We start from the raw sequence: 26836 nt of genomic DNA, 5'->3' as shown, positions 1-26836 counted from the left end.
CAAGACAAAACAAATGGAATGATGAGATGAGGAGCGGCAGTGGCTAGAAGGCCGGTGACGACGACCGCCGAAGCCTGCCCGAACAAGGAGAGGAGGCAGCTTCGGAGGAAGTCGTGACAAGGTAATTTCCAACTGAGCAGACATATGCAACGTTTACCGTGATTGCCATCTCTGCCAACGCGGGAACATTGCCTTTACATTTCAATTGTGCTTTAGCGCTGAATTTCAGCGATAAGGATCGAGTAGAGCCCCAAGCCTACTAGTCTAGGAAGATTAATAATTGTTTGTTACATGGTTTTCAGGGAAGCAGGTTGTTACCATGATGTCTCGTGTGGGCCCTGGAGCTGCAGGTACTGATGGGAGTGACTTCAAACACAGAGAGAAGGTGGCCACACAGTACCAGATGAGGTAATCATATCTGTCTATACCCTTGTCTGTCTGTATGCTTGTCTGTCTGTCTGCCTGCCTTTCTGTCGGATCATTAAACATACTGTCTCAGCTCCCTCTCCCCTTTTTCCCTGTGCCTCCAGTGCCTTGCTAAAGTCGGAGTTGCGGAAGCTCAACTTCGTCCACCTTCTGCTGTGGCTCATGGTGGCGGCCCAGGTGACCGTCAGCAAACTCGACCTGGTGCCCAGCGACACGGTGGCCGAGCCCTACAGATGGGAGTAACCGTACCTGATCAGTTTCTTTCCACTGGTCACCAGCAGACTGTCGCTTCCCAAGAACAACATCAGCTACCTGGTGATCTCCATGATCAGCTCGGGCCTGTTCTCCATTGCTTCACTCTTCTACGGCGGAAGAAGCTTGTTGAGGCCCAGCAGCTTTACCGCCAAGGCAAGGCCTACCGCTTCATCTTCGGCTGAGCGGCAGTCACCGTCATGTACCTTGTGATAGTGGTGGCGGTGCAGGTGCACGCCTGGCAGATATACTACAGCAAGAAACTGCTGAACGCCTGGTTCGATTTCACACAGGATAAGAAGAAGAAGTGATGAGGATGTATTGTGGGTTTTGAGGCTGGGGAAGAACTGTGTTTAGATTTTTTTTCTCTCTGTCTCTAGGATGCATTTATAAGTACTGTACATTGTTATTTATTTATTATCTCATAATCACTGTCCATTATCTTTCCAGATTGTCTAGGTAACACTAATTTTCTCGCCAACCTTGCATACTCTCTCTCTCTCCATTTCAAAGACACTGACTCATGTACATTTTCTCTCACATACAAACCATAGGAGGCTGCTGAAGGGAGGATGGCTCATAATAATGTCTGAAATGGAGCAAATTAAATGGATCCATGAACGTTGTGGGGTGTTACTACCTTGGTTCTATACTTGTTGCCATATCAACTAGCCTCTTCATCTCAGGTCCTTACTGGACGTAGCCTGAGCTGTGCCAGCCAGCTAGCAGTTAGTATCAGCAACTCTCTACTTTGTTTGACTAGCCTCAGAGAATGAACGAGAGAGACTGTAGCTTCCTCTGAAACCGCAATGTTCACTGATACAGCTGTTGTGAAGCATTTAGATGTGTGTGTGTATGAACCATGCCCTTGTGTGAGACTGCAGCAGGACAGAGAATCTCTCAACTGACTCTTTGTCTCAACAGAGGAGGAATGAGCACTGAACAAGTTTGTTGCCATGGTTTCAGTAAATGGACATCCGGTGACTAATCTGTCAAATATTGAAAGCACTGTATGAAAATGTATGCACTCACTAACTGTAAGTCGCTCTGGATAAGAGCATCTGCTAAATGACTAAAATGTAAAATGTAAGTACTGTCCAAAGCTTGAGACTGAGAGACATGAGATTCTGTGTTCCAATGGCAAAACATTTGATGCATTATCGCACTAAGTTGGCTTGAAAGGTTACACTGTGTCTTGACTGCTATCAAGGGGTCTTGATTTGCCCCCGGCATGTAATGTGCCCAAAATGTAGTGCTCATCATTCATATACCTCTTCAATGACCTGTATGCTTGACCCATTGCCCCCTCAATTAATATGTTCTTCTTTTTTTATACTGCCAATAAAAAGGGAAATTGAATCCTTGTTGTCTTGATTGTGTCAAGATTGTTGTGCCTTTAGTTTTCTTGATTGTTACTGACCTTGTGATGTGCTTGATGAGTTGTATTACAGCTACTTACGCCACATAATCACTTATGTGTCACTGCAACCTTTTAAATTAAAAGAACGACCTGCAAAACACAGTATAGAGGAAAGCAGAGTCACACATTTATAATATAAAATGCAATTTCTCAACCTGCGCCTATTCAAACAGAAATCTGCTGATTTCGCTCAAATGTCACTGTCAAACGTGTCAACCAGTTGAGCCACTGCGACTGCGCGCTCAGCTGTATGCCACGTACAGCTTGACGTCGACAAGCGGGCAAACTTCCTGATGTGAAGCTGGAATTCTGTGTTTGCCAGCCCGGGTAACAGATTTTGGCAGACACGGTCTTGCCAGAACCACCGACACCACAGCGGGATCAAGACGTTCATTTACAGGTGGAATACATATACTTTTCTTTTTTGATATTCCTAATATTTATGTTGACAACATAAATCAGATTCTAAACGCTAGCTAGCTTGCTAACACAGCAGCTAACGTTAGCATTTCTAGCTAACGATTGATGCTAGCATCGGGTTTGTTGTTTTTATAGCCTTATTTGTTTGGTGGAAATGTAATGAAATTGTATAGCTACATGATGATAGAAATGCAATGAAATGGTGTGTTTGTTAAATTAAGTCCATGAACATGCATTCTTTGACGCCGGTAAGAATGCTAAGTTTGGATAAATATTTTGCAGGAAGTCAACATTATAACAGTGAATGGGAGTTTTCAATTGGTCTGTATTTGGCAGGGTTCTATATCCTGTCAGTGACACAGGACAATGGCCTAGTTATGTTTATGATCCAAATTGGCTTGCATGCCAGTTACATTCCTTTCGAGACCTCTAGTAACGATACAGTTAGTTAACTATCTAGGTTAGCAATATAGCCAGTACAACTGATTTGAGTTAGCTAGTTTATTGACATCACAACGAACTGTCAAATTAGCAAGCTAACTATCATGAATCACTGCCAAGAAGACAAGAAGCTGCAATCTTGAACCTCGCCCTTTCATTAACTAGTAACTGAATTACTTATGTACAAGCCAAGCCTTGTTATGTTGTCCTAGTTAGCATAATATAACTATTAGCTAGCTAAGTAAAATTGTTGATAATCTTAGCTAACCTTGTTTGACACACACTTTTGTTGGTAATTAATTTAGCTAGCTAGCTAGGTACTGTTAGCTAACTAGTTTGCTAGCCACTGCTGGCCAGACCAACAAGTTTTTGCAGTTCACGTGATTGAAACTATTGTAACTATTTGCTTGATAGGCCTATTTTAGTGTGGACTGGATAGGGAAGAGATTGTTAATCTTAATCTAATCAGTTAATCTGATTAGCTAGCTAGTCTCTATTTTATTCTAATGGCATTCAGTAGTGTGTAATGATCCACTCAACACATTCTGGTAACTCCCTCTTTCAATGAAAGTTACAGTACTAGGCCTATAGGCCAAAGTCTCGTTGGGGAGCTGCATAAGAATCAGACCGACAGCTCAGCCTGTCGTATTTTAACCTTTGGAAGCAGAGTGGAACTGTAAACTATATAGTAGCTCTTGAGCAGTGTCGTAAAGGGCAGTGACGTGTTGTATGCCATACAAAGGTAAAGATGAGTGAATCCAAGGTTGATAGATTCATGATAACACCATTCTTCCATGGTCCAAGCACTTTGACCGTATCTGAAGGATTTTTTTAAATGTGACGATGCATATGTTTTTCAGTGGTTGTTTGTGGCTTACTAATCATCTATATGACTGTAGTCCTTTAGTGTAGACTTTAGAGTGGCTTATTTGCATCATAGGCCGCCTGTTATTGTTATGCCCTCCGTCTCTTTCTTTAACCCTAAAAGCGGCAACATATTCTTTGCTTAAATGCCCCAACGGGGGTCATTTCTTACCCCAAATTGGTAATGATTGAAAAGACAATCTGTCAAGCAGTAACACTTTTTGTTTTACATTTTATTAACCTTTTGTAACACAAGTAAATGGTTTAAATCCCCCAAAATAAGCACATATGTTTTTTTTATGTTCACACATTTATAGTAAGGATGGGCTTACTATATACCGGTATTGATGCACAGACGCAGTACTAGTGACAAAAGCACCCTAGAAATCGGCACCATGCCTCTTGTGGCGAAAGTAAGAACTGCCATTGAATCCATTGAAAATACATGGTCACTAATCAGGTTTCCTTCCAACCTTTTCATGCGAGTAAAGTACATCTCGGATAAAAAAAAAAGTAATGAAAGGCCTGATGGAAACAGAACATTTCCCGGTAAACTTTCCAAATGTTGACTAAACAAAATACGCTAGACTAGGTGGAATCTTTTTGTGTCTGTAAAATGAATTATCAGAGAAATGTCGGTCGAAATGCTTTAATTAGCAAATATTGATATAATCATATCGAAGTAAACTTGGAGTCACGCGATGGCATGCTGTCTGGTCCTCCTACGACTCGTCGGGAAAGCATGCAGTTTATAAGGCTACAGCTAAAATAAATTATGATGAATTTCACAGGGTGGTGAAAGTGCAAGGTGATGAACTTGATGCTCCTTTCCAATAAATATTGAGTGTATTATTCTGCTGACAGGATCATCGATACGCTGGTGACATGATCATCGATACCCGACAAATAAAAAATATCTTGCTCTTTTGTCCATAATAATCTCATAATGTAGGCTATATGTGCGCTCTAGCCAACAGCGTGCAGATACAGTATCTGTACACTGTTGGCTAGAGTGCACTTGCCAATACCGGATTGGGCACACTCGCTATATAATTACACATTTCAATGTGAGAACCATCAGTAGAGTTGAAAATGCGATGGAAACCCAAGTAACTTTTTATTTATTTGGTACATGGGAATTTAACCGCAATAGGTATTTTTATCTGCACTACGTCATCACGCAGACTTCTCTCCAATTTCATGGAAACATCTCTGGTGGGAAAATTTGCACATTGTTTTTATGCAGTTGCCAATTGGATGGAAACCTAGCTATAGAGGAAAATAATTATTTAGATAAGGAAAAGTGACTTTTTCACAAAGTAGAGGCATACAAAGACATGTGGTACAGTGTGGAAACGATAACAAATAAGTGAAGCAAATGCAGAAATTGATAAATGCAGAAATTATTTTGGGTTGAAGTTTGATTGAACCGTATAAAACGATCAGAAGAGAGAGACCCATTAAAACCACTTAGAATGTATTTGTTTCCACCCTAGGGTCATACACTACTCATTAAGCATATTTAGAACTTTTATTACAAAAAAATCATAAACAGTCATTCTGTAAAACATGAGAAAAATATTGTTATATTTTTTTAATGTTTTTAACAGATATTTTGATTTCATCCATAGCCACTTGTTATGATACTCAGAAATTGGCGATTGAGCTAATTTGACATACCGGTAAGACCTAAAATGGCCACCGATATGTGCGATATTAGCCCATTCATTGACCTTAATGTTAAACATATGCCGTCTATTTATTAACCTATTTATACGCGTTGTTTGCGATACGGTTCTGGAAATATTTGGAACTTTTATACCAGCGAGAAATACTTTTCAAAAAACAAAATATTCAATTACTCAGTTCTAGGCTTGGGTGATATACTGTTTATACCATATACTTTTTTTGGGGTGGGGGGTGGGACACCCTCGCCTCACGGTGGGCTGCGGGGGTGTGTGCTACGCCACTGCTTATAACTATAAGTTAAATATAACTATAAGAAATCTAAGATGCATTAAATAAATTATATCCAGCTCAGGGCTCCAGCTATGCATTTGGTTTGCTAACTTGCTAGCTAAGTGGCTAGATGTCAAGATCAAGCTTATTGGTTACAGCAGAGACATTCAAACCCTCCTGGATCAAGATCCCTGTTGCCTAAATTGTTTAGTGTGTCCCCAAAAAATTACGCCCCTTGTGTGCACATTCGATAATACCGTATACCCCGGTATGGTACAGAAACGGAATGACGGTATGAAAATCTGGATACCACCCATCCCGACTCAGTTCCAATTGCATCTGAAAGATGAGACTCCGACCTGGTATAGAGACATTGACTGGAAGCTAAATATGTATTTAAATGTTTTAGTTATGTGAGTTATATTGGCTGCCACACCGCCCAAGGGCCAAATCTGATTACATTAGTTTTTTTTTGTTTGTCGGAATCTAGTTGCTTGACAAAGTCCCAAAATTTCAGAAGGATAAAAAAACAAACCCTGTTGGCACTTTTAGGGTTAATGGTGATATAATAACACACCATGATCCAACCTACATGATTCTCCGTGTAGTCTAGGTGTGCAAATCTCTTTCATGTTCTCCCCTCCAGCAGTGGGAGCAGTAGAGGGCGGACAGCACCATGAACGGACAGCTGGACCTGAGCGGCAAACTGATCATCAAGGCCCAGTTGGGCGATGACATCAGACGCATACCCATCCACAACGAGGACATCACCTATGACGAGTTGGTGCTGATGATGCAGCGCGTCTTCAGGGGCAAGCTGCAGAGCAACGACGAGGTCACCATCAAATACAAGGACGAGGGTAAGCTGGGCCGTTCTAGACAAGCACTGGATTAAGATGTATTATCACAATAGTGTTTTAGCTAGATGTCATCTGACCCCTCAACATTTAGCTGTTTCCTGCTGGTAATGGAAACAGAGGTTCTCTTTCAAACACTTGAGAATGCATACCCCCATCCTCTCCTTTTTAGAGTAATCATCAGTCATAAGAGTAGAGGTTACACATGTGAGGGTTATACAGGTTTCACCTATTCAGCCATTTCAGGATAGCCATTATCTCAAGAAATGGTAGAAATAAGGATTGGAATGTGGCCTGATTCTGATTTGGGTCCTAATGGTGTTCTCTGCTCTCTTCTCTTCCTGCAGATGATGACCTCATTACTATTTTCGACAGCTCGGATCTCTCCTTTGCCATCCAGTGCAGTAGGATACTGAAACTCACTCTGTTTGGTAAGATATTACCATACACATACCTACCCAGCCCTTCCTTTTTTAGTATAGGCCTACAGTGGGGAGAACAAGTATTTGATACACTGCCAATTTTGCAGGTTTTCCTACTTACAAAGCATGTAGAGGTCTGTAATTTTTATCATAGGTACACTTCAATTGTGAGAGACTGAATCTAGAAAAAAAAAAAATCCAGAAAATCACATTGTATGATTTTTAAGTAATTAATTTGCATTTTATTGCATGACATAAGTATTTGATCACCTACCAACCAGTAAGAATTCCGGCTCTCACAGACCTGTTAGTTTTTCTTTAAGAAGCCCTCCTGTTCTCCACTCATTAACTGTATTAACTGCACCTGTTTGAACTCGTTACCTGTATAAAAGACACCTGTCCACACACTCAATCAAACAGACTCCAACCTTTCCACAATGGCCAAGACCAGAGAGCTGTGTAAGGACATCAGGGATAAAATTGAAGACCTGCACAAGGCTGGGATGGGCTACAGGACAATAGGCAAGCATCTTGGTGAGAAGGCAACAACTGTTGGCGCAATTATTAGAAAATGGAAGAAGTTCAAGATGACGGTCAATCACCCTCGGTCTGGGGCTCCATGCAAGATCTCACCTCGTGGGACATCAATGATCATGAGGAAGGTGAGGGATCAGCCCAGAACTACACGGCAGGACCTGGCAATGACCTGAAGAGAGCTGGGACCACAGTCTCAAAGAAAACCATTACTAACACACTACGCCGTCATGGATTAAAATCCTGCAGCGCACGCAAGGACCCCCTGCTCAAGCCAGCGCATGTCCAGGCCCGTCTGATGTTTGCCAATGACCATCTGGATGATCCAGAGGAGGAATGGGAGAAGGTCATGTGGTCTGATGAGACAAAAATAGAGCTTTTTGGTCTAAACTCCACTCGCCGTGTTTGGAGGAAGAAGGATGAGTACAACCCCAAGAACACCATCCCAACCGTGAAGCATGGAGGTGGAAACATCATTCTTTGGGTATGCTTTTTTGCAAAGGGGACAGGACGACTGCACCGTATTGAGGGGAGGATGGATGGGGCCATGTATCGCGAGATCTTGGCCAACAACCTCCTTCCCTCAGTAAGAGCATTGAAGATGGGTCGTGGCTGGGTCTTCCAGCATGACAACGACCCGAAACACACAGCCAGGGCAACTAAGGAGTGGCTCCGTAAGAAGCATCTCAAGGTTCTGGAGTGGCCTAGCCAGTCTCCAGACCTGAACCCAATAGAAAATCTTTGGAGGGAGCTGAAAGTCCGTATTGCCCCGAAACCTGAAGGATCTGAAGAAGGTCTGTATGGAGGAGTGGGCCAAAATCCCTGCTGCAGTGTGTGCAAACCTGGTCAAGACTTAAAGGAAACGTATGATATCTGTAATTGCAAATAAAGGTTTCTGTACCAAATATTAAGTTCTGCTTTTCTGATGTATCAAATACTTATGTCATGCAATAAAATGCAGATTAATTACTTAAAAATCATACAATGTGATTTTCTGGATTTTCCGTCTCTCACAGTTGAAGTGTACCTATGATCAAAATTACAGACCTCTACATGCTTTGTAAGTAGGAAAACCTGCAAAATCGGCAGTGTATCAAATACTTGTTCTCCCCACTGTATGTGCTGCTGTGCCAAGCACGCCCATCTTGGAATAATCAAACAAACTTGATTTGTCCCATTAAAAAATTTAAAGTAGGTTTATTCTGGTTATTCTAGTCTTTGTTATGGTACTGTAGTATAAAGAACGTATATCCTTTGTATCCACTTGAATACTCATGTTCCGTTCCAACGGCCCCTTCTCCAATAGTTTTAAGGTTCATGTACATTAACATGCCACTGGGAGGCAGTCTAGTCTCATATTTTGACATTGAACCCGACACTCCTACTTCGACCCCCTTGACACTCATTCTCTCCTGCTGTTATCGTCCCAAAGTCGGTGTCTCTGTGCTGCTGCTTGGGAAGTAGAGGCACCAAGCTATACTTGTGAAATAGTCTCTTTTCAAATGTCCCTCCTCAGAAGTCAAGCTCCAGCTTGGGTTCCATGGTTGGGTGTCAACCCATTTTCAGAGAGTTTTAAGAGTGTGTTCTGCAAAGGATGATCGATGGACTGACGATGGCTTTTGTTTTTAAACAGAACACTCTGTTGGCCAAAGGGAGAGTTACTAGTTATGCTGGCTTTACTGCTTTAGGCCTAATCATCATGATGCCCTCGTGAGTGTGTGAAAGACTTCAGCTGTGTGTCCATTGCACAGTATTGTACTCTGTCCAGGTGTTATGGATCCGCCTTTGTTTCACAGTGCAGATGTCAGATATGCGTTACCGTTTACACACACACACACACACACCTCTCCTCCCTCTCATCTCTCTCATCTCCAATGCTGTCAGACCTCATTATGTCATTTCCTGTGCTCTGCTCCCAATTACACTGCAGCACAGCATCTCTGAGCTGTCCCTGCTATTATTAGATAGGGAGTGGCAGAAAGAAAGAAAGACAGAATGAAGGAGAAGAAAATAAATGTTTTTGGGTATATTTTTTTACTCCATCCCGGGACTTTAGTGCCAAGGCCCGGTGCGTCAGCACGTGCCGCAGCCGTGACCTCGCATGGAGCCCATATTTCCAGACGTTTGCCAGGATTGGGAGCAGGAGGGAAGAGTCGGATCATCCCGGTGGTCCGTGTCTCTATACAGGATCTTCTTCTGACCCCCTGGGTCTCTGCTAAATTTTACACTCACACAGGAATCTGGAATTCTGTCTGTATAATTCCCTTAGCGTTAGCGGAATTCCGAAGGATTTCCACTCTCGTATTTGAGATTTGGTGGTCTCCTGTAGTGTGTTGGAAAGTGTTCATCTCTGTCTGTACTAGTCGTGGTCCAGGAGTTGAGTCATCTCAAATTATACCCCGTTTCCCATATAAATAATAATAATAATTTGGTGGGTGCTTATAATTGTCCTATTTCTCAAGTGTACAAGTGTGTATTAATAGACATGTGTGACTTGGATGTTTTTTTGTTGTTGTTGCATATCCCACTCTCCCTGAGACACCCTCGGAGAGTGTGCTCACGGCCAGGGTTTGCCATTATCAACGGTGACCCTGGAGCAATTAGGGTTAAGTGCCTTACTTAAGGGCACATCGACAGATTTTTCGCATGACCTGGATGGATATGTCTGGTCTAAACATATCTGACCTCATGTCAATATCAGAGTAGTTAATTTATGGTTTTGCCTAAGAACACAGGGTATATACTACAGATAGATGGGGCTAACAACTGTGTTATATAGTGGTGGTATTTAATGGAGACTTGACTCCACATTTTCTGTGCTTTGACCTCTGACCCTGTGTTGTGGTGGTACCAGGGGACTACTACTCCTCTTTGAGCCTGCAGGTGTCTGGGGCTCCATGTCTAAGAAATGGCCCTAGTGTCTGTCTATCTGTCTGCAGTCTACCCCCTTATGACCCGCCTCTAACAGGACAGGTGCACTGCATAAACACACACATAAATAACAGAATACATGGACAGTTATTTGAGAGATTGAGTGTGTGGATGTTGCTGAGGGCTGTTGTGTCCAAACCACAGGATTCCTCACTGGCAAGAAGCTTACAGATCTCTCCCATGCTGGGAGTCCCCCCCCACACACACACACAAACACACACACCTGCAGGCATGCTGACTTATCAGACTGCAAATGTGTATATGTGTAACAGAAGTTCTGTGTTTACTAAAGACCATGACATAGCCTACTTTTGATTTTAACGGGACAGTGTTTATGAGAGAGGTGGGGACTAATAATAATATAATAGTAATAATGTTTGTTCGGTTGCCATGTTGTTCCTGGCTCCATAGCTGAACATCACGGTCTGTTAATCCTACTTACCCTGAACAGGCCTGCTGCTCGGTTCCTAGCTCGTTTGATCTGGTCTGGACCCCAACCCCAGGTCTGGTTTCATCTAGTTTGGTCTAGTCTGGAATGGACTGTTAACTCACGCAGGACCATAAGGAATGTACAGACCTCAAGACTCATCTGTTCCAGTGATCAGGAGGGCTGTCTGGGAGAGATTACTCCATCACTGTCTTCCATGGCTCTGGAGTGCTGCAGTGTGGATGGAGAGAGATGACTTGTGGAAGTGGTCCCCCCCCCTTCACCCTCACCTCCTTCTCCCACATCTTGAAGATCCATATCGCGGCACCACATTCAGTATTTGAAATGTAATGACGTTGAAATATCGTCTCACTCTTTCTCTTCACACTCTTTCCCCAAAATCTCTCCCTCTCTCTCTCTCTCTCCCCTCTCTCCCCCCGACAGTGAATGGTCAGCCAAGGCCTCTGGAGTCCAGTCAGGTGAAGTACCTGCGCAGGGAGCTCATTGAGCTCAGGAACAAAGTCAACAGTCTTCTGGACAGCCTGGAGCCCCCCTCAGAACCTGGCCTGGCTGCATCAGCACCAGACCAGGGTACGTACACACACACACACACACACCCCTATCTGATTGTGAGTGTGAAGTGTGTTTAATTTAATAAAATACAGACATGCACACATCTAGCATATTTGTTATGTAACTTTATGAAATACCAATAGCTACAGGCCGGTTGTTTTTATCAGTTCATTAATCTCTCTCTGAAAGAGATGATTTGTCCTCCTTCCAAAAACATCCTTCACTTCTAATCCAGTGGACCAATCACATTCCACACCTGCCCCATGTTTTGTGCCAGGGGCGGTTTCCCAGGATGGTTTGCATCAACGTTGTTAGCTAGCTGGTGTGTGGCGGACGGCAACAGGTGGATTTGTTTATCCGAGGCGTAGGGGAGAGAAGTGTGTAAAAGTGTTTTTACAAGGTGTTTCCTTTGCTGTGGTAACACCCTTAACCCAGGGTTTAGGATAATATTACACCCGTTAAAGCCCCTCGTAACCCCTATTTACGCAGTGGTTTGATGGTTCAATGATTAACGACAATGGAACTATTTATGATCAACTCTCTCTGCCTCAAACTGACTTCTCTGTTTAGTATGTGTGTTTGGCTGCTTCTCTAGCATCTTTGTCCATGTCTTTTTTGTGATTGTGTGTATATTGGTGTGTTGACAAGTGTCGCTCTCTTTTTCCTCTTTCTCTCCCTCGCCTTCTCTCCTACCCTCCACGCCCTCTCTCCTCCAGACTTGGTGGATGGGCATGAGGGGAGGGCGGTGGCAGCAGAGGCAGCGGTGAAGCAGGCCCCGGTCCCGGTCAGTGCGGCCAGCATGTCGGCCTTCGACCCCCTGAAGAACCAGGGCGAGGTCAGCAAGAACGTAATCTCCGCCTTCGGCCTGAGTGAGGACCAGATCCCTGGTAAGGCCATCGTTGCCTTGCAATTTATTTTTTTTGCTTTATGTTTGTGCTCTCTATACAGTCTTCTGACTACATTGTTGTCATATACCTTACCCTCACTCTCCACCCTGTTTTATTTTTCACATACCCCTTTCTCTGTCTCTCTCCTCTCCTCTCTCTCTAGCCCCCCCAGGTGTCTTGGCTGAGGAGCGGTCAGGTACTCCAGACAGCATTGCCTCATCCTCGTCTGCCGCCCCCCAGCCCGGAGTGCCCCCCCAGCCACAGGCCCCCTACACAGGGGTGCAGCAGGGACCCCCAGCAGCCATGGATGGTTAGGAACACACACACACACACAAAACACACAGTGTAAATTACCATGAAACTCACACGCAGACAGACCATAGCTCTGCATGAGTGAATATATGTAGGAAACTGAGTAATCTGAGGAATTGTGCAGTAGGAGAGTACAACACCTGTGGTGTCTGTAAATACAGAGGGTTTAATGGCTGTTTATGTCCCTGGAAACACAAATCGCATAACCATGAAAACTTAAGTGTGTATAGAGGGGGGGTGTAATAGCTGTTTATGACCTCTGAGAGGGAGAGATTATCAGTGTGGGTGGTTTAGCACCTTAAAATACCTGGGGTCCACTGAGACCCCTAAAAAGTGTTATGTGTTTGCGTGCGTTGACTCTGTTGCTTTGTCTTGTCAAAACAGGAGAATGAATTTAGGCCAAGACAGTTACCCCAGGTCAGTTTGTGCTTTAAACTGATCCTAGACCTGTGCAGTGCCTAAGGGCAGCCTTGACCCAGTCAGTGTGTTGTGGAACACTTCTCTGGCGTGGCAGCATTGGGCCGTTCTGCTCCAGTAGTGTTGTCACTACTCCCAGTCCCTACCACAGTTGTTTTTTTGCTCTATTTTCGCCTCCACACTACAGACATTTATAACTTTATGGGTGAGCCAGTTTCACAATGCCATTGATGCAGAAGAACTCCATCTAACTCGGTGATGGCTAGATATTGCACTTGGATTGGCCAGTTCTCCAGTCCTGAATCCAGTACAGTATTTTTACTCTCTCTGCATGCTGTGATTTAGTGAATAATGTATCAGTAACATAAGACCGTATGTAAGCACATTTTTAGATTTAATGAGGAATTCCATGTTCTTATCACAGATAAACAGTGTATTCATGATCTTGGCATCCATCTTAGTCAGCCAGACAACTCTTCTTGTAGCATCCCCTCCTCCTGCTATCTGCACTCCTCCATGAACACCCTGTAGTTCTTGAAAAATGGGATGTCAACAGTCTCCGGACCCGGCTAACGGAGGGACGAATAAACGAGGGATCAAATCAGACCGAGGTGGATAAATAAAAATAAAAAGCCGTCGTCCCTCTGTAGTCTCTAGTTGGAAGCCACTTTGGGGTCGTGTTTAAGGGAAATTGTTTTTCGTGTTAATCCTGCCTTTCCGACCAGGCCGGTACTTCCCTGAGCTTTTCCTCTAGGACGTACTGGGTATTCCCATAATGGTGGTGTTCTGGAATCAACACAGAGGTATGCTCTCCTGGTGAGTTAACTCTCTTACCAGATGACTGTGTGTGTGCTAGGGTTTTGCATCTCAGTATATGAGACGGACAGACACAGGAAGGGAGGGGACAGAGGAAAATGTTGCTAATCAGTCTTCTTATTTAGCTAGTTCGTTATTTTGGATGTGATGTTTTGTCATTGGCAGGCCCATTTTCTTTACTCTTGTGGCGCTCCGTAGCCTCCATCTCTGGAGACGTATCCGTTTTCACCCAGAAAGACCCACAAGCAGCATGCAGACAACCACACCACGGGAGCCAAACCACAGCTGGAACACACACATACGGTAGGCTCGTTGAGCTGTGACTCAGAGGAACCATACCAGCACCTCCAAACCACACCTGGAACACCGAGACTGCGGTTCCACATGTTCATGGTTTGACCGTGTTCCCCAGGCCAGTTATGTGGTTTTGGCTCGGTCAGTGTTCATGCTTCTCCAAGGGGTTGGGGTTGAGTTTAGCAGAGCCAAGACACCCATAGGAGTCTTAAGTTACACAGTCATTCTTCCTTAGTTCTTACTTATACAACTCAGTGATTCACTATAAATTCAGACCCTTGCACTTTGTGCTGGTCGCTAGTTTTCGTTTGTCCATCAATGACCGCATGGCCATATAATGGTCATTGGCAGTTACTAGGTTCAGTGTGACCTCGCTTACCGTGCAGTTGGCTGGCCTTTTAGATGTTGAGTCCAACCCTGACATGGCAGAGCATCTTCTGGCCGTCCTCATGGGTTCATCCTCCACTTCTCTTCCCTCTGCTCATCCTTCCATCCGGTCCTCCCTCTCTCCCAGACTTCCAAGGAGGAGAGAGGCTCTGGGCTGCAGCTGGTGGGCAGACAGCCTCGTCGGGCTGCATGGACATGTTTTTCCCAACACTCCAATGGTGTGCCTGATGATCCTTTCATCCCCAAACGTTCCCTTGAGTGCCTGGGTTATAGATAAACAAAGACAACACAATGGAGACTATTATTGTTGACCAGGAATAGCCTCCAAGGAACAGTGCGCTTCTGCCAACATGTTGGGAATTAACACGTTGATTTAAGGGTGTGTTGCATTGGGAATATGCACAGAGGACTTCTTCAGAAAGTCAACGTGGACACAGGTCATGTGCTTTGGGGTTAGATGGCCAGATAGCTCCCTCTTTTTCTCTGACAACGCGTGGTTTGTTTGTGTATACACGCAAACATGACATTAACAAGATCCATAAGCAGAAGATGTATAGTGGCTCTCTTTCATATATCAGACGATGATCAACCATAGAGGTAGGAGTGTTCTGTGGGTGAGAGATGATGATCAACCATGGAGGTGGGAGTGTTCTGTGGGTGAGAGACTGATCAACCATGGAGGTGGGAGTGTTCTGTGGGTGAGAGATGATGATCAACCATGGAGGTGGGAGTGTTCTGTGGGTGGGGATCAACCATGGAGGTGGGAGTGTTCTGTGGTTGAGAGACTGATCAACCATGGAGGTGGGAGTGTTCTGTGGGTGAGAGATGATGATCAACCATGGAGGTGGGAGTGTTCTGTGGGTGAGAGATGATGATCAACCATGGAGGTGGGAGTGTTCTGTGGGTGAGAGATGATGATCAACCATGGAGGTGGGAGTGTTCTGTGGATGAGAGACTGATCAACCATGGAGGTGGGAGTGTTCTGTGGGTGAGAGATGATGATCAACCATAGAGGTAGGAGTGTTCTGTGGGTGAGAGATGATGATCAACCATGGAGGTGGGAGTGTTCTGTGGGTGAGAGATGATGATCAACCATGGAGGTGGGAGTGTTCTGTGGTTGAGAGACTGATCAACCATGGAGGTGGGAGTGTTCTGTGGTTGAGAGACTGATCAACCATGGAGGTGGGAGTGTTCTGTGGGTGAGAGATGATGATCAACCCTGGAGGTGGGAGTGTTCTGTGGGTGAGAGAGAAACCAACAGAGTTATAGCACACGTGTTCACTCACCTCAGCACAGACTGTGATGCTTTATCAGACTACCCATATACTCTTGTTTCCTTTTTGAAAACATCCCTAAAAGTCTAAAGAAACTACGGTCAAGCAATAACATTCCAGATAATCATTTTTCCAGCTGTGTTCTGTTCAGTTGAAGGGATACATGTGCAGGCAGCCGGTCTCTCCATAGAGCCCCAGTGATTTCTCTTTCCTTTGGGATTTTATTTTACTGAGCAGAGATCAGAGATGAAGTCCTCTGGCCAATGAGGCCTGACGGCAGCCCCATCCATCCCTCCATCACATTATGTAATACACATGATGGATAGCAGGCAGGAGACCAAGACAGCCAACACACACACACACACAGATTGTCATTCTCACTGGAGCACCATTGTGCTCACATTACAGGGCTTGACAGTGGTATTACAGCTGTTGTCCCCCTTCATTATAGGCTCAATAACCCGTGAACCTTAGGCTAAGACTGTCCTGTTGTAACTGATTGTTGAAGTAACTGATTTTAACTGTTGACATTTTTCATAGATGTTGTCCCATAGAGCAATATATCCGGTTTCATCATATAGGCTTTTCACAATTTGCATCATGTTAATTGAGTGAAAAGAAATGGTGGAGGAATGAAACGTGGTTCATTCATCTGGTCCAGACCTGGGTCAAAATGAAGAACACCTAAAGTATACTGAACAAAAATATAAACGCAACATGTAAAGTGTTTCATGAGCTGAAATAAAAGATACCAGAAATGTTCCATACTCACAAAAAGCTTATTCCTCTCAAATTTTGGGCACAATTTTGTTTACATCCCTGTTAGTGAGCATTTCTACTTTGCCTAGATAATCCATTCACCTGACAGGTGTGGCATATCAAGAAGCTGATTAAACAGCGTGATCATTACACAGGTGCACCTTGTTCTGGGGACAATAAAAGGCATTCTAAAATGTGCAGTTTTGACACAACACAATGCCACAGATGTCTCAAGTTGAGGGAGCATGCAATTGGCATGTCCAACAGAGCTGTTGCCAGATAATTGAATGTTCATTTCTCTACCATAAGCCGCCTCAAACTTTGTTTTAGAGAATTTGGCTGTATGTTCAACCAGCCTCACAACCGCAGACAACGTGTAACCACGCCAGCCCAGGACCTTCCATCCGGCTTCTTCACCTACGGGTTCGTCTGAGACCAGCCACCCGGACAGCTGAAGAAACTGTTGGTTTGGACAACTGAAGAATTTCTGCACAAACTGTCAGAAACCGTCTCAGTGAAGCTCATCTGCATGCTAGTTGTCCTCACCAGGTTCTTGACCTGACTGCAGTTCAGCGTCGTAACCGACTTCAGTGGGCAAATGCTCACCTTCGATGGGCACTGGTACACTGGAGAAGTGTGCTCTTTACAGATGAATCCCGGTTTCAACTGTACCGGTCAGATGGCAGACCGAGTGTATGGCGTTGTTTGGGCGAGCGGTTTGCTGATGTCAACGTTGTGAACAGAGTGCCCCATGGTGGCGGTGGGGTTATGGTATGGGAAGGTATAAGCTACGGACAACAAACACAATTGCATTTTTTCGATGGCAATTTGAATGCACAGAGATACCGTGACGGCATCCTGAGGCCCATTGTTTTGCCATTCATCCGCCGCCATCACCTCATGTTTCAGCATAATGCACGGCCTCGTGCATTATGCATGGGAGATGTGTCGCGCTGCATGAGGCAAATGGTGGTCACACAAGATGCTGACTGGTTTTCTGATCCACCCCCCTACCTTTTTTTTTTTTAAAGCTCTGTGACCAACCGATGCGTATTTGTATTCCCAGATTAGGGCCTAATGCATTTATTTCAATTGACTGCTTTCATTTTCCTTATGTGAACTGTAACTCAGTAAAATCTTAGAAATTGTTGCATGTTACATTTATATTTTTGTTCAGTGTAGTAATACAATGCGTTAACAGAAATTATTGTAACCAGATTACATTTACATTACATTTTAGTCATTTAGCAGACGCTCTTATCCAGAGCGACTTACAGGAGCGATTAGGGTTAAGTGCCTTGCTTAAGGGCACATCGACAGACTTCTCACCTAGTCGGCTCGGGGATTAGAACCAGCGACCTTTCGGTTACTGGCACAACGCTCTTACCCACTAAGCTACCTGCCGCCCAGATGACTGGGATTAACGGTATATTTACTACTAGTGAAATGGTCCAAGTGTCCAGGAGCCAAAGACACAATCCTAGTTGTTGCATCTTTAGATTCACCCTCTTTCCACGTTTCTAACAGAGATTTTCCTCTTTGTCATATACTGCTGGCATCAGGTGCGGTGTTTAGAATGGTGTTTTCCCGCGAATAGAATTTTGGCAAATGTTTGTAAATTACGTTTTATTGGCTGCGTCATTACAGGAGTTGCATGTTCTGTTAAGATTAATTACCATAATCGAAATGTGGTTTCTGTCATTCTGAGCACCGTGGGTGGATGCCCTAATGGGTTACGTACCCAATGCATATGGGTCTGGTAAATTTCTCAAATGGCCGGTAAATTTAAAATCTTCCCGATCACGTTGTCAGGCACCACGTAATTTTTTTTACGGAAACCCAGGTGTATGTGGTGGAGCTGACCAATATTGAAGAAAAAAAACATATCATGATAAATTGACAGAATTATAACAATAAATTGAACGAAAAATGTATAACCTTGATGTGCACAACTATTTTTGTATATTACCCCTTAAAACTACTACTCTAAATGTTACTCTAGTAGGGCCTTATAGGTTATTTATCGTAATGAACTGTGTGTTCATGTACAGTACCAGTCAAAAGTTTGGACACACCTACTCATTCAAGGATTTTTCTTTATTTTTACTATTTTCTACATTGTAGAATAATAGTGAAGACATCAAAACTATGAACTAACACACATGGAATCATGTAATAACTCAGTGTTAAACAAATCAAAATATATTTTATATTTGAGACTCTTCGAAGTAGCCACCCTTTGCTTTGATGACAGCTTTGCACACTCTTGGCATTCTCTCAACCAGCTTCATGGGGAATGCTTTTCCAACAGTCTTGAAGGAGTTCCCACATATGCTGAGCACTTGTTGGCTGCTTTTCCTTCACTCTGTGGTCCAACTCATCCCAAACCATCTCAATTGGGTTGAGGTCAGGTGATCTGATGCAGCACTCCATCTCTCTCCTTCTTGGTGAAATAGCCCTTACACAGCCTGGAGGTGTGTTTAGGGTCATTGTCCTGTTGAAAAACAAATGCTAGGCCCACTAAGCACAAACCAGATGGGATGGCGTATCGCTGCAGAATGCTGTGGTAGCCATGCTGGTTAAGTGTGCCTTGAATTCTAAATAAATCACACAGTGTCACCAGCAAAGCACCATCACACCTCCTCCTCCATGCATCACGGTGGGAACCACACATGCAGAGATAATCCGTTCACCTACTCCGCGTCTCACAAAGACACAGCGGTTGGAACCAAAAATATCAAATTTGGACTCATCAGACCAAAGGACAGATTTCCACCGGTCTAATGTCCATTGCTCATGTTTCTTGGCCCAAGCAAGTCTCTTCTTATTATTGGTGTCCTTTAGTAGTGGTTTCTTTGTAGCAATTCGACCATGAAGGCCTGATTCACGCAGTCTCCTCTGAACAGTTGATGTTGAGATGTCTGTTACTTGAACTCTGAAGCATTTAAACTCAGCAAAAAAAGAAACGTCCCCTTTTCCAGGACCCTGTCTTTCAAAGATAATTTGTAAAAATTCAAATGACTTCACAGATCTTCATTGTAAAGGGTTTAAAGACTGTTTCCCATGCTTGTTCAATGAACCATAAACAATTAATGAACATGCACCTGTGGAATGGTCGTTAAGACACTAACAGCTTACAGACGGTACGCAATTAAGGTCACGGTTATGAAAACTTAGGACACTAAAGAGGCCTTTCTACTGACTCTGAAAAACACCAAAAGAAAGATGCCCAGGGTCCCTGCTCATCTGCGTGAACGTGCCTTAGGCATACTGCAAGGAGGCATGAGGACTGCAGATGTGGCCAGGGCAATACATTGCAATGTCTGTACTGTGAGATGCCTAAGACAGCGCTACAGGACGGACAGCTGATCGTCCTCGCCGTGTCAGACCACGTGTAACAACACCTGCACAGGATTGGTACATCCGAACATCACACCTGCGGGACAGGTACAGGATGGCAACAACAACTGCCCGAGTTACACCAGGAACGCACAATCCCTCCATCAGTGCTCAGACTTTCCGCAATAGGCTGAGAGAGGCTGGACTGAGGGCTTGTAGGCCTGTTGTAAGGCAGGTGCTCACCAGACATCACCGGCAACAACGTCGCCTATGGGCACAAACCCACCGTCGCTGGACCAGACAGGACTGGCAAAAAGTGCTCTTCACTGACGAGTCACGGTTTTGTCTCACCAGGGGTAATGGTCGGATTCACGTTTATCGTCGAAGGAATGAGCGTTACACCGAGGCCTGTACTCTGGAGCGGGATCGATTTGGAGGTGGAGGGTCTGTCATGGTCTGGGGCGGTGTGTCACAGCATCATCGGACTGAGCTTGTTGTCATTGCAGGCAATCTCAATGCTGTGCGTTACAGGGAAGACATCCTCCTCCCTCATGTGGTACCCTTCCTGCAGGCTCATCCTGACATGACCCTTCAGCATGACATTGCCACCAGCCATACTGCTCGTTCTATGCGTGATTTCCTGCAAGATAGGAATGTTAGTGTTCTGCCGTGGCCAGCGAAGAGCCCGGATCTCAATCCCATTGAGCACGTCTGGGACCTGTTGGATCGGAGGGTGAGGACTAGGGCCATTCCCCCCCAGAAATGTCCGGGAACTTGCAGGTGCCTTGGTGGAAGAGTGGGGTAACATCTCACAGCAAGAACTGGCAAGTCTGGTGCAGTCCATGAGGAGGAGATGCACTGCAGTACTTAATGCAGCTGGTGGCCACACCAGAAACTGACTGTTACTTTTGATTTTGACCCCCCCTTTGTTCAGGAACATATTATTCCATTTCTATTAGTCACATGTCTGTGGAACTTGTTCAGTTTATGTCTCAGTTGTTGAATCTTGTTATGTTCATACAAATATTTAAACATGTTAAGTTTGCTGAAAATAAACGCAGTTGACAGTGAGAGGACGTTTTCTTTTTTTGCTGAGTTTATTTGGGCAGCAATCTGAGGCTGGTAACTAATGAACTTATCCTCTGCAGTAGTAACTCTGGTTCTTCCTTTCCTGTGGCGGTCCTCATGAGAGCCAGTTTCATCATAGCGCTTGATGGTTTTTGCATCTGCACTTGAAGAAGCTTTCAAAGTTCTTGAAATTGACTGACCTTCATGTCTTAAAGTAATGATGGATTGTTGTTTCTCTTTGCTTATTTGAGCTGTTCTTGCCATAATATGGACTTTTACCAAATAGGGCTATATTCTGCATACCAGCCCTACCTTGTTACAACACAACTGATTGGCTCAAACGCATTAAGACGGAAAGAAATTCCACACATTAACTTTTGACAAAGCACACCTGTTAATTGAAATGCATTCCAGGTGACTACCTCATGAAGCTGATTGAGAAAATGCCAAGATTGTGCAAAGCTGTCATTGAAGCAAAGGGTGGCTACTTTAAAGAATCTCAAATATAAAATATATTTTGATTTGTTTAACACTTTTTTGGTTACTACATGATTCACTATGTGTTATTTCATAGTTTTGATGTCTTCACTATTATTCTACAGTGTAGAAAATAAAGAAACATCTTTGAATGAGTAGGTGTCCAAACTGACTGGTACTGTATGTGTGCACTTTTTATGTGTATCTTTCTGCCATTGTGTGTGTGTGTGTGTGTGTATATATTTTGTGTGTGATTTTGCCGTGAACTATTACATAAATGACTGTTTCATTAGCCTACTGATAGCCTAGCACCAATCTCCCTGCAGAATTTCTTAGAACTATGTCTAGGCCCTATTCCCTCAAAAAAGGAGTTCCACAGGGCTCTGTTACGGGCCCTCTCTAAGAGTGGAAAATCAACGCTCCGCTTTAACTGGCACATGAAAAACCAGTGAACCGTAAACCAGCCTTCCCTCATTATCCTTTTACTGTTTGTGTTTTTAATAAGTCGTCGCCCTACTTTACACGCCAGGGGCTTTGGGAGTGCGATACAGGCCTTGTAAAGAGAATACACTGGTGGCCAACTCTTTACATGTTTGCTGAACATGGTGAGACTCACTGGAAACTTTAGTTGGCCAACGTTTTCAGTGTTTTGCGAGTGTAGTTTGCTTTTATTTTCAGACACTCTTAAACCCACTCCTCAGTCCACGTTATTAAAGAGACATGCAATTCTAGAGTTTCAAAATGGGACAAGGACTACATACACACCCAGTTAGACATGAAGACCAGTGAGGTCATGGCTAATAAAAGCTGGGAGGAAAGTGGCTGTCTACTGACACAGACAGACCTTTTTAGACAGACGACACCCGCTTTGACCCAACACACACTGGTCTATCCAAATAAATGTGTGTAAGAGCGAGCGAGGGAGTGAAATTGTGTGTGTGTGTGTGTGTTTAGCTTGGATCTGTACAGCTGACTGTAATGTGCCATAGAGTTGTCTGGGTGCAGGGCTTTGAGGAACCAATCCTTTTTTTTATTATAGTGGTTGGAGCTGTTTGCACTAAGCCCATCCTGTCTGATTCTAGCCAGACGTGTGTGTGTGTGTGTGTGAGAGATTTCCTTCCCCAGCAATCATACTGATGTCTTCCATCTCTCTCTTTCTTCTCCAGGTCAGATGTACCAGCAGTACCAGGCCCCAGGTGGATACCCACCCCAGCAGCCAGCACCACAGCAGCAGTATGGCATGCAGTACCCTGGTAAGACACACACTCATTCCTCATCACACTTTCCCTTAGAAAAGGTCCAAGAAGGACAGGCTAATCTAATAACAATGGCCCAGAGCTTCACAGAAATGATGCTATGAATAAGAAATTGATCACAACTAAAAGTTATACTCTACTTCTCCCCCCAACTCTCTCTCTCTCTCTCTCAGCAGGATACACCCCCCAGCCTGGGGCCCCGCAGCCCGGTGGCCCTCAGCCCCAACAGTTCCAGAACTACCCTGCCCCAACCTCCCAGGCCCCCGCCCCTGGCCAGGCCCCAGCTCCCAGCTTCCAGGGAGGCCAACAGCAGGCTCCTCCAGCCCAGGGTGCCCAGCAGTACCCCCCAGGGGTCTTCCCTCCCCAAAACTACACCTCCCAGGCCAACCAGCCTGCCAACTACAGCCTGCCCCCACCTCCCAGCCCCAGCCTGGCCAGGGGTACCTGCCCCGTCCTGGCTACACCCCTCCCCCCGGTAGCAATGTCACCCCCCCTCCTGGGGTGTCCAACCCCTACGCCCGCAACCGGCCCCCCTTCGGCTCGGGTTATGCCCAGCCTGGTCCCGGGTACCGGTAAAACAGGAGAAGGAACGGGGAATGTTATCCACCCACCCCTCCCCTGCGTGTCCTGGCTGTTAGGCTTGGGTTCGGTAAACATGGTCTGCTAATCTGTCCACCCCTCCTCTGTCAGTCCTCAGATATTGAAGAGTCTATATCCAAAACAAGCTACAACCCCTCAGTCTGATCGTCTGTTTGTATTCTGTCTCGACCCTTCACCACAAACACCAATGTGTTATGGCCCTGCTGTATGAAATACAATGTACTCTAATAGAGCTGGGACGATAAACTGAAAATTATCGACACCGACCGTACTGACCATTTATCAAGGACATTTTACTAATATCGATAACCACAATAAGTAGCCTATATTAGAGAAATGTGAAGTTTGAAATGAAATAAGTTTGCCTGTATGGGCTATTGCCAACGTTACTTTTGATAGTTACAACATTTAAAGTTGTAGTAGTAGTTCTAAGGGTATGGTGACATACAGAAGTAGACTTACCGGTGCACATTAATGTTGAACTTATCGTTCTAATTATCGTTATGGTGATAATTCAGTCAATTTATCGTAATATGGATTTGTGTCCATATCGCCCAGCTTTAGGCCCTACCCTCATTCACCAGCCCTATGTGTCTGTCATCGTGAACATGTAGTCAGTCTGTAAGCACACTCACCTGGAAATACCTAAACAGGCTAGAGTATGAAAGCAGTCTATATTATTCTTTTCACACACTTTATTTAGCTAGTCTGACATCTGTAATGCATACATGCATCTGTATACGCTGGTCAACAGAGAGGAGGTTGATTCATATTGCATTTAACTGGCTGTTTTAAGATATACTGTAGTTTGCGGAAGCGCGTCTACAGATGCATGTATGAGAGACTAGCGAAATAGTGTTCAACCCTTTTTGTGTTGTTTGATCACTCATTTTCCTCACTGCCATGTTGGTATTATGACGTGTCATGGAATCTGCCACTTGGTTGAGAACACTAGCCGCGTGTTGAATTATGGGAGGTGTAGTTTTGATCCTCCAGAAGAATCCTACCATGTTTAGCCTCTTAAATCACCTCATTGTTTATTGCTATTGCTCTCTTTCTCTCTTCTCTTTTCTCCTCACTGGTTTGTACTAATATCAATCAGAAATTCCATCTTGAAGTGACATTTAGTTGTTTATGTATAAACTAGCATTTTCTCTGGAACCTAATAAAGGCTTTGAAACCCAGCTTGAAGTCTTTGTTTTGGGTCTTTCTCTCCCTCCCCTCACACTGTGGTTTCTGAGTTCACGGCTCCGTGTTGAGCTTGGCTTTCGAGAGCCTTTTCTCTCCCACCTGGGTGGATTTGGAAAAGTGTGGTAATGCTGGTGTTGCTATTTGTTTTTCTAATCAGGCATTGTGGTTGGCTGGGATGTGTGGCGAGGGAGCGTATGGTTGGTCCCTCAGCTCCTCCTGTCTTTAGTCAGAACTAATGGCCAAAAGAGTGAAATGTGTTGGAGAATATTTAGTGTGTGTGTGTGTCCACTTGCTAATGCTATGACCATATGAACACCACACATACAGATCTGCACAATACATTTTCAACAAATCAGAGTCAACGCAGTAGTAAAAAAAAAAAGTAAAAAAAATACATAAGGATTTATTGTAGAAAACAGATACAGGAATGGTTGTACATATCTGAAACAAAAATACAATTCTGTTAAACACTTTTCCATAAAAATTGGGATTTAAAATAACACCTGCATCCATTTGTGAGCAACTATACACAATGTAAAACGTCATCTTAATTTGGTTGTTGGTTTCCACATAAAAAGAAGCCTTTATGTACATGATTTTCTAATATTTAAACTCGAACAGGTTGGTCCAACAACTCTAGCAAAAGATTGCAAGGCTAAAGACAAAGAGTGTCATTGGTGAGTTGAAATGTTCAGAATGTTGTAGATGGATGTACTGTATAAAACGGACAAAATTCCTCATTGTACATACACAATATGTTTCTATCTGAACATTCTGTAATCTTGCACCCTCCCGAACAGGCTCCAGAGGTGGACAATTTGTGTCACTTGCAATGTGCATCAGACCACATCTACGTAACATTATATTCCTGGCACATTCTCTAAATTGAAATGACTATAGATGAGTTGGAAGTTAGAAATGTGTTAAAGATGAAAGAACAAAGCATCTCCTTATGCCGTTCTTTCCAACTGATGCTTGTTACTCTTATTTGGTCGTTCATTGACTACAGAACCCATTCAGCTGTTTTTCCAAGTGCTTGACACACACCTGCGGTCAGTAGAACCACCTTGCAATAAAAACTTTATGTTGAGACTTAATGGGAGTTCAGAAATATTGTTCTTTCACACCATACATGTATACGTAAGGGATAAACGCCTACATTCTGTATATTACCTTGGAAATACAGTGGGGGAAAAAGGTATTTAGTCAGCCACCAATTGTGCAAGTTCTCCCACTTAAAAAGATGAGAGAGGCCTATAATTTTCATCAAAGGTACACGTCAACTATGACAGACAAATTGAGGGGGAAAAAAATCCAGAAAATCACATTGTAGGATTTTAAATGAATTTATTTGCAAATGATGGTGGAAAATAAGTATTTGGTCACCTACAAACAAGCAAGATTTCTGGCTCTCACAGACCTGTAACAATTTCTTTAAGAGGCTCCTCTGTCCTCCACTCGTTACCTGTATTAATGGCACCTGTTTGAACTTGTTATCAGTATAAAAGACACCTGTCCACAACCTCAAACAGTCACACTCCAAACTCCACTATGGCCAAGACCAAAGAGCTGTCAAAGGACACCAGAAACAAAATTGTAGACCTGCACCAGGCTGGGAAGACTGAATCTGCAATAGGTAAGCAGCTTGGTTTGAAGAAATCAACTGTGGGAGCAATTATTAGGAAATGGAAGACATACAAGACCACTGATAATCTCCCTCGATCTGGGGCTCCACGCAAGATCTCACCCCGTGGGGTCAAAATGATCACAAGAACGGTGAGCAAAAATCCCAGAACCACACGGGGGGACCTAGTGAATGACCTGCAGAGAGCTGGGACCAAAGTAACAAAGCCTACCATCAGTAACACACTACGCCGCCAGGGACTCAAATCCTGCAGTGCCAGACGTGTCCCCCTGCTTAAGACAGTACATGTCCAGGCCCGTCTGAAGTTTGCTAGAGTGCATTTGGATGATCCAGAAGAGGATTGGGAGAATGTCATATGGTCAGATGAAACCAAAATATAACTTTTTTGGTAAAAACTCAACTCAGTCGTGTTTGGAGGACAAAGAATGCTGAGTTGCATCCAAAGAACACCATACCCACTGTGAAGCATGGGGGTGGAAACATCATGCTTTGGGGCTGTTTTTCTGCAAAGGGACCAGGACGACTGATCCGTGTAAAGGAAAGAATGAATGGTGCCATGTATCGTGAGATTTTGAGTGAAAACCTCCT

At 44.1% G+C, this 26836-nt stretch overlaps 1 protein-coding gene and 1 pseudogene across 1 annotated transcript; both read left to right on the top strand.

Annotated features, from left to right (window-relative positions):
• The first annotated feature begins 319 nt into the window (after positions 1 to 319).
• Positions 320 to 1317, top strand: LOC121572811 (annotated as a pseudogene).
• A 1039-nt stretch (positions 1318 to 2356) lies between these two features.
• tfg (trafficking from ER to golgi regulator) lies at positions 2357 to 23476 on the top strand. Its single transcript, XM_041883148.2, is given in 9 exon segments — positions 2357 to 2498; positions 6429 to 6642; positions 6987 to 7070; positions 11398 to 11544; positions 12243 to 12413; positions 12577 to 12723; positions 22723 to 22809; positions 22986 to 23251; positions 23254 to 23476. Coding segments are annotated over 8 exon segments (1221 nt in total). The 5' UTR covers positions 2357 to 2498; positions 6429 to 6458; the 3' UTR covers positions 23389 to 23476.
• The last annotated feature ends 3360 nt before the right edge of the window (positions 23477 to 26836 follow it).

The sequence above is a fragment of the Coregonus clupeaformis genome, chromosome 40, assembly GCF_020615455.1.
Source record: "Coregonus clupeaformis isolate EN_2021a chromosome 40, ASM2061545v1, whole genome shotgun sequence".
Lineage (NCBI taxonomy): Eukaryota > Metazoa > Chordata > Actinopteri > Salmoniformes > Salmonidae > Coregonus > Coregonus clupeaformis.
This window is presented reverse-complemented; position numbering and strand designations above follow the sequence as displayed.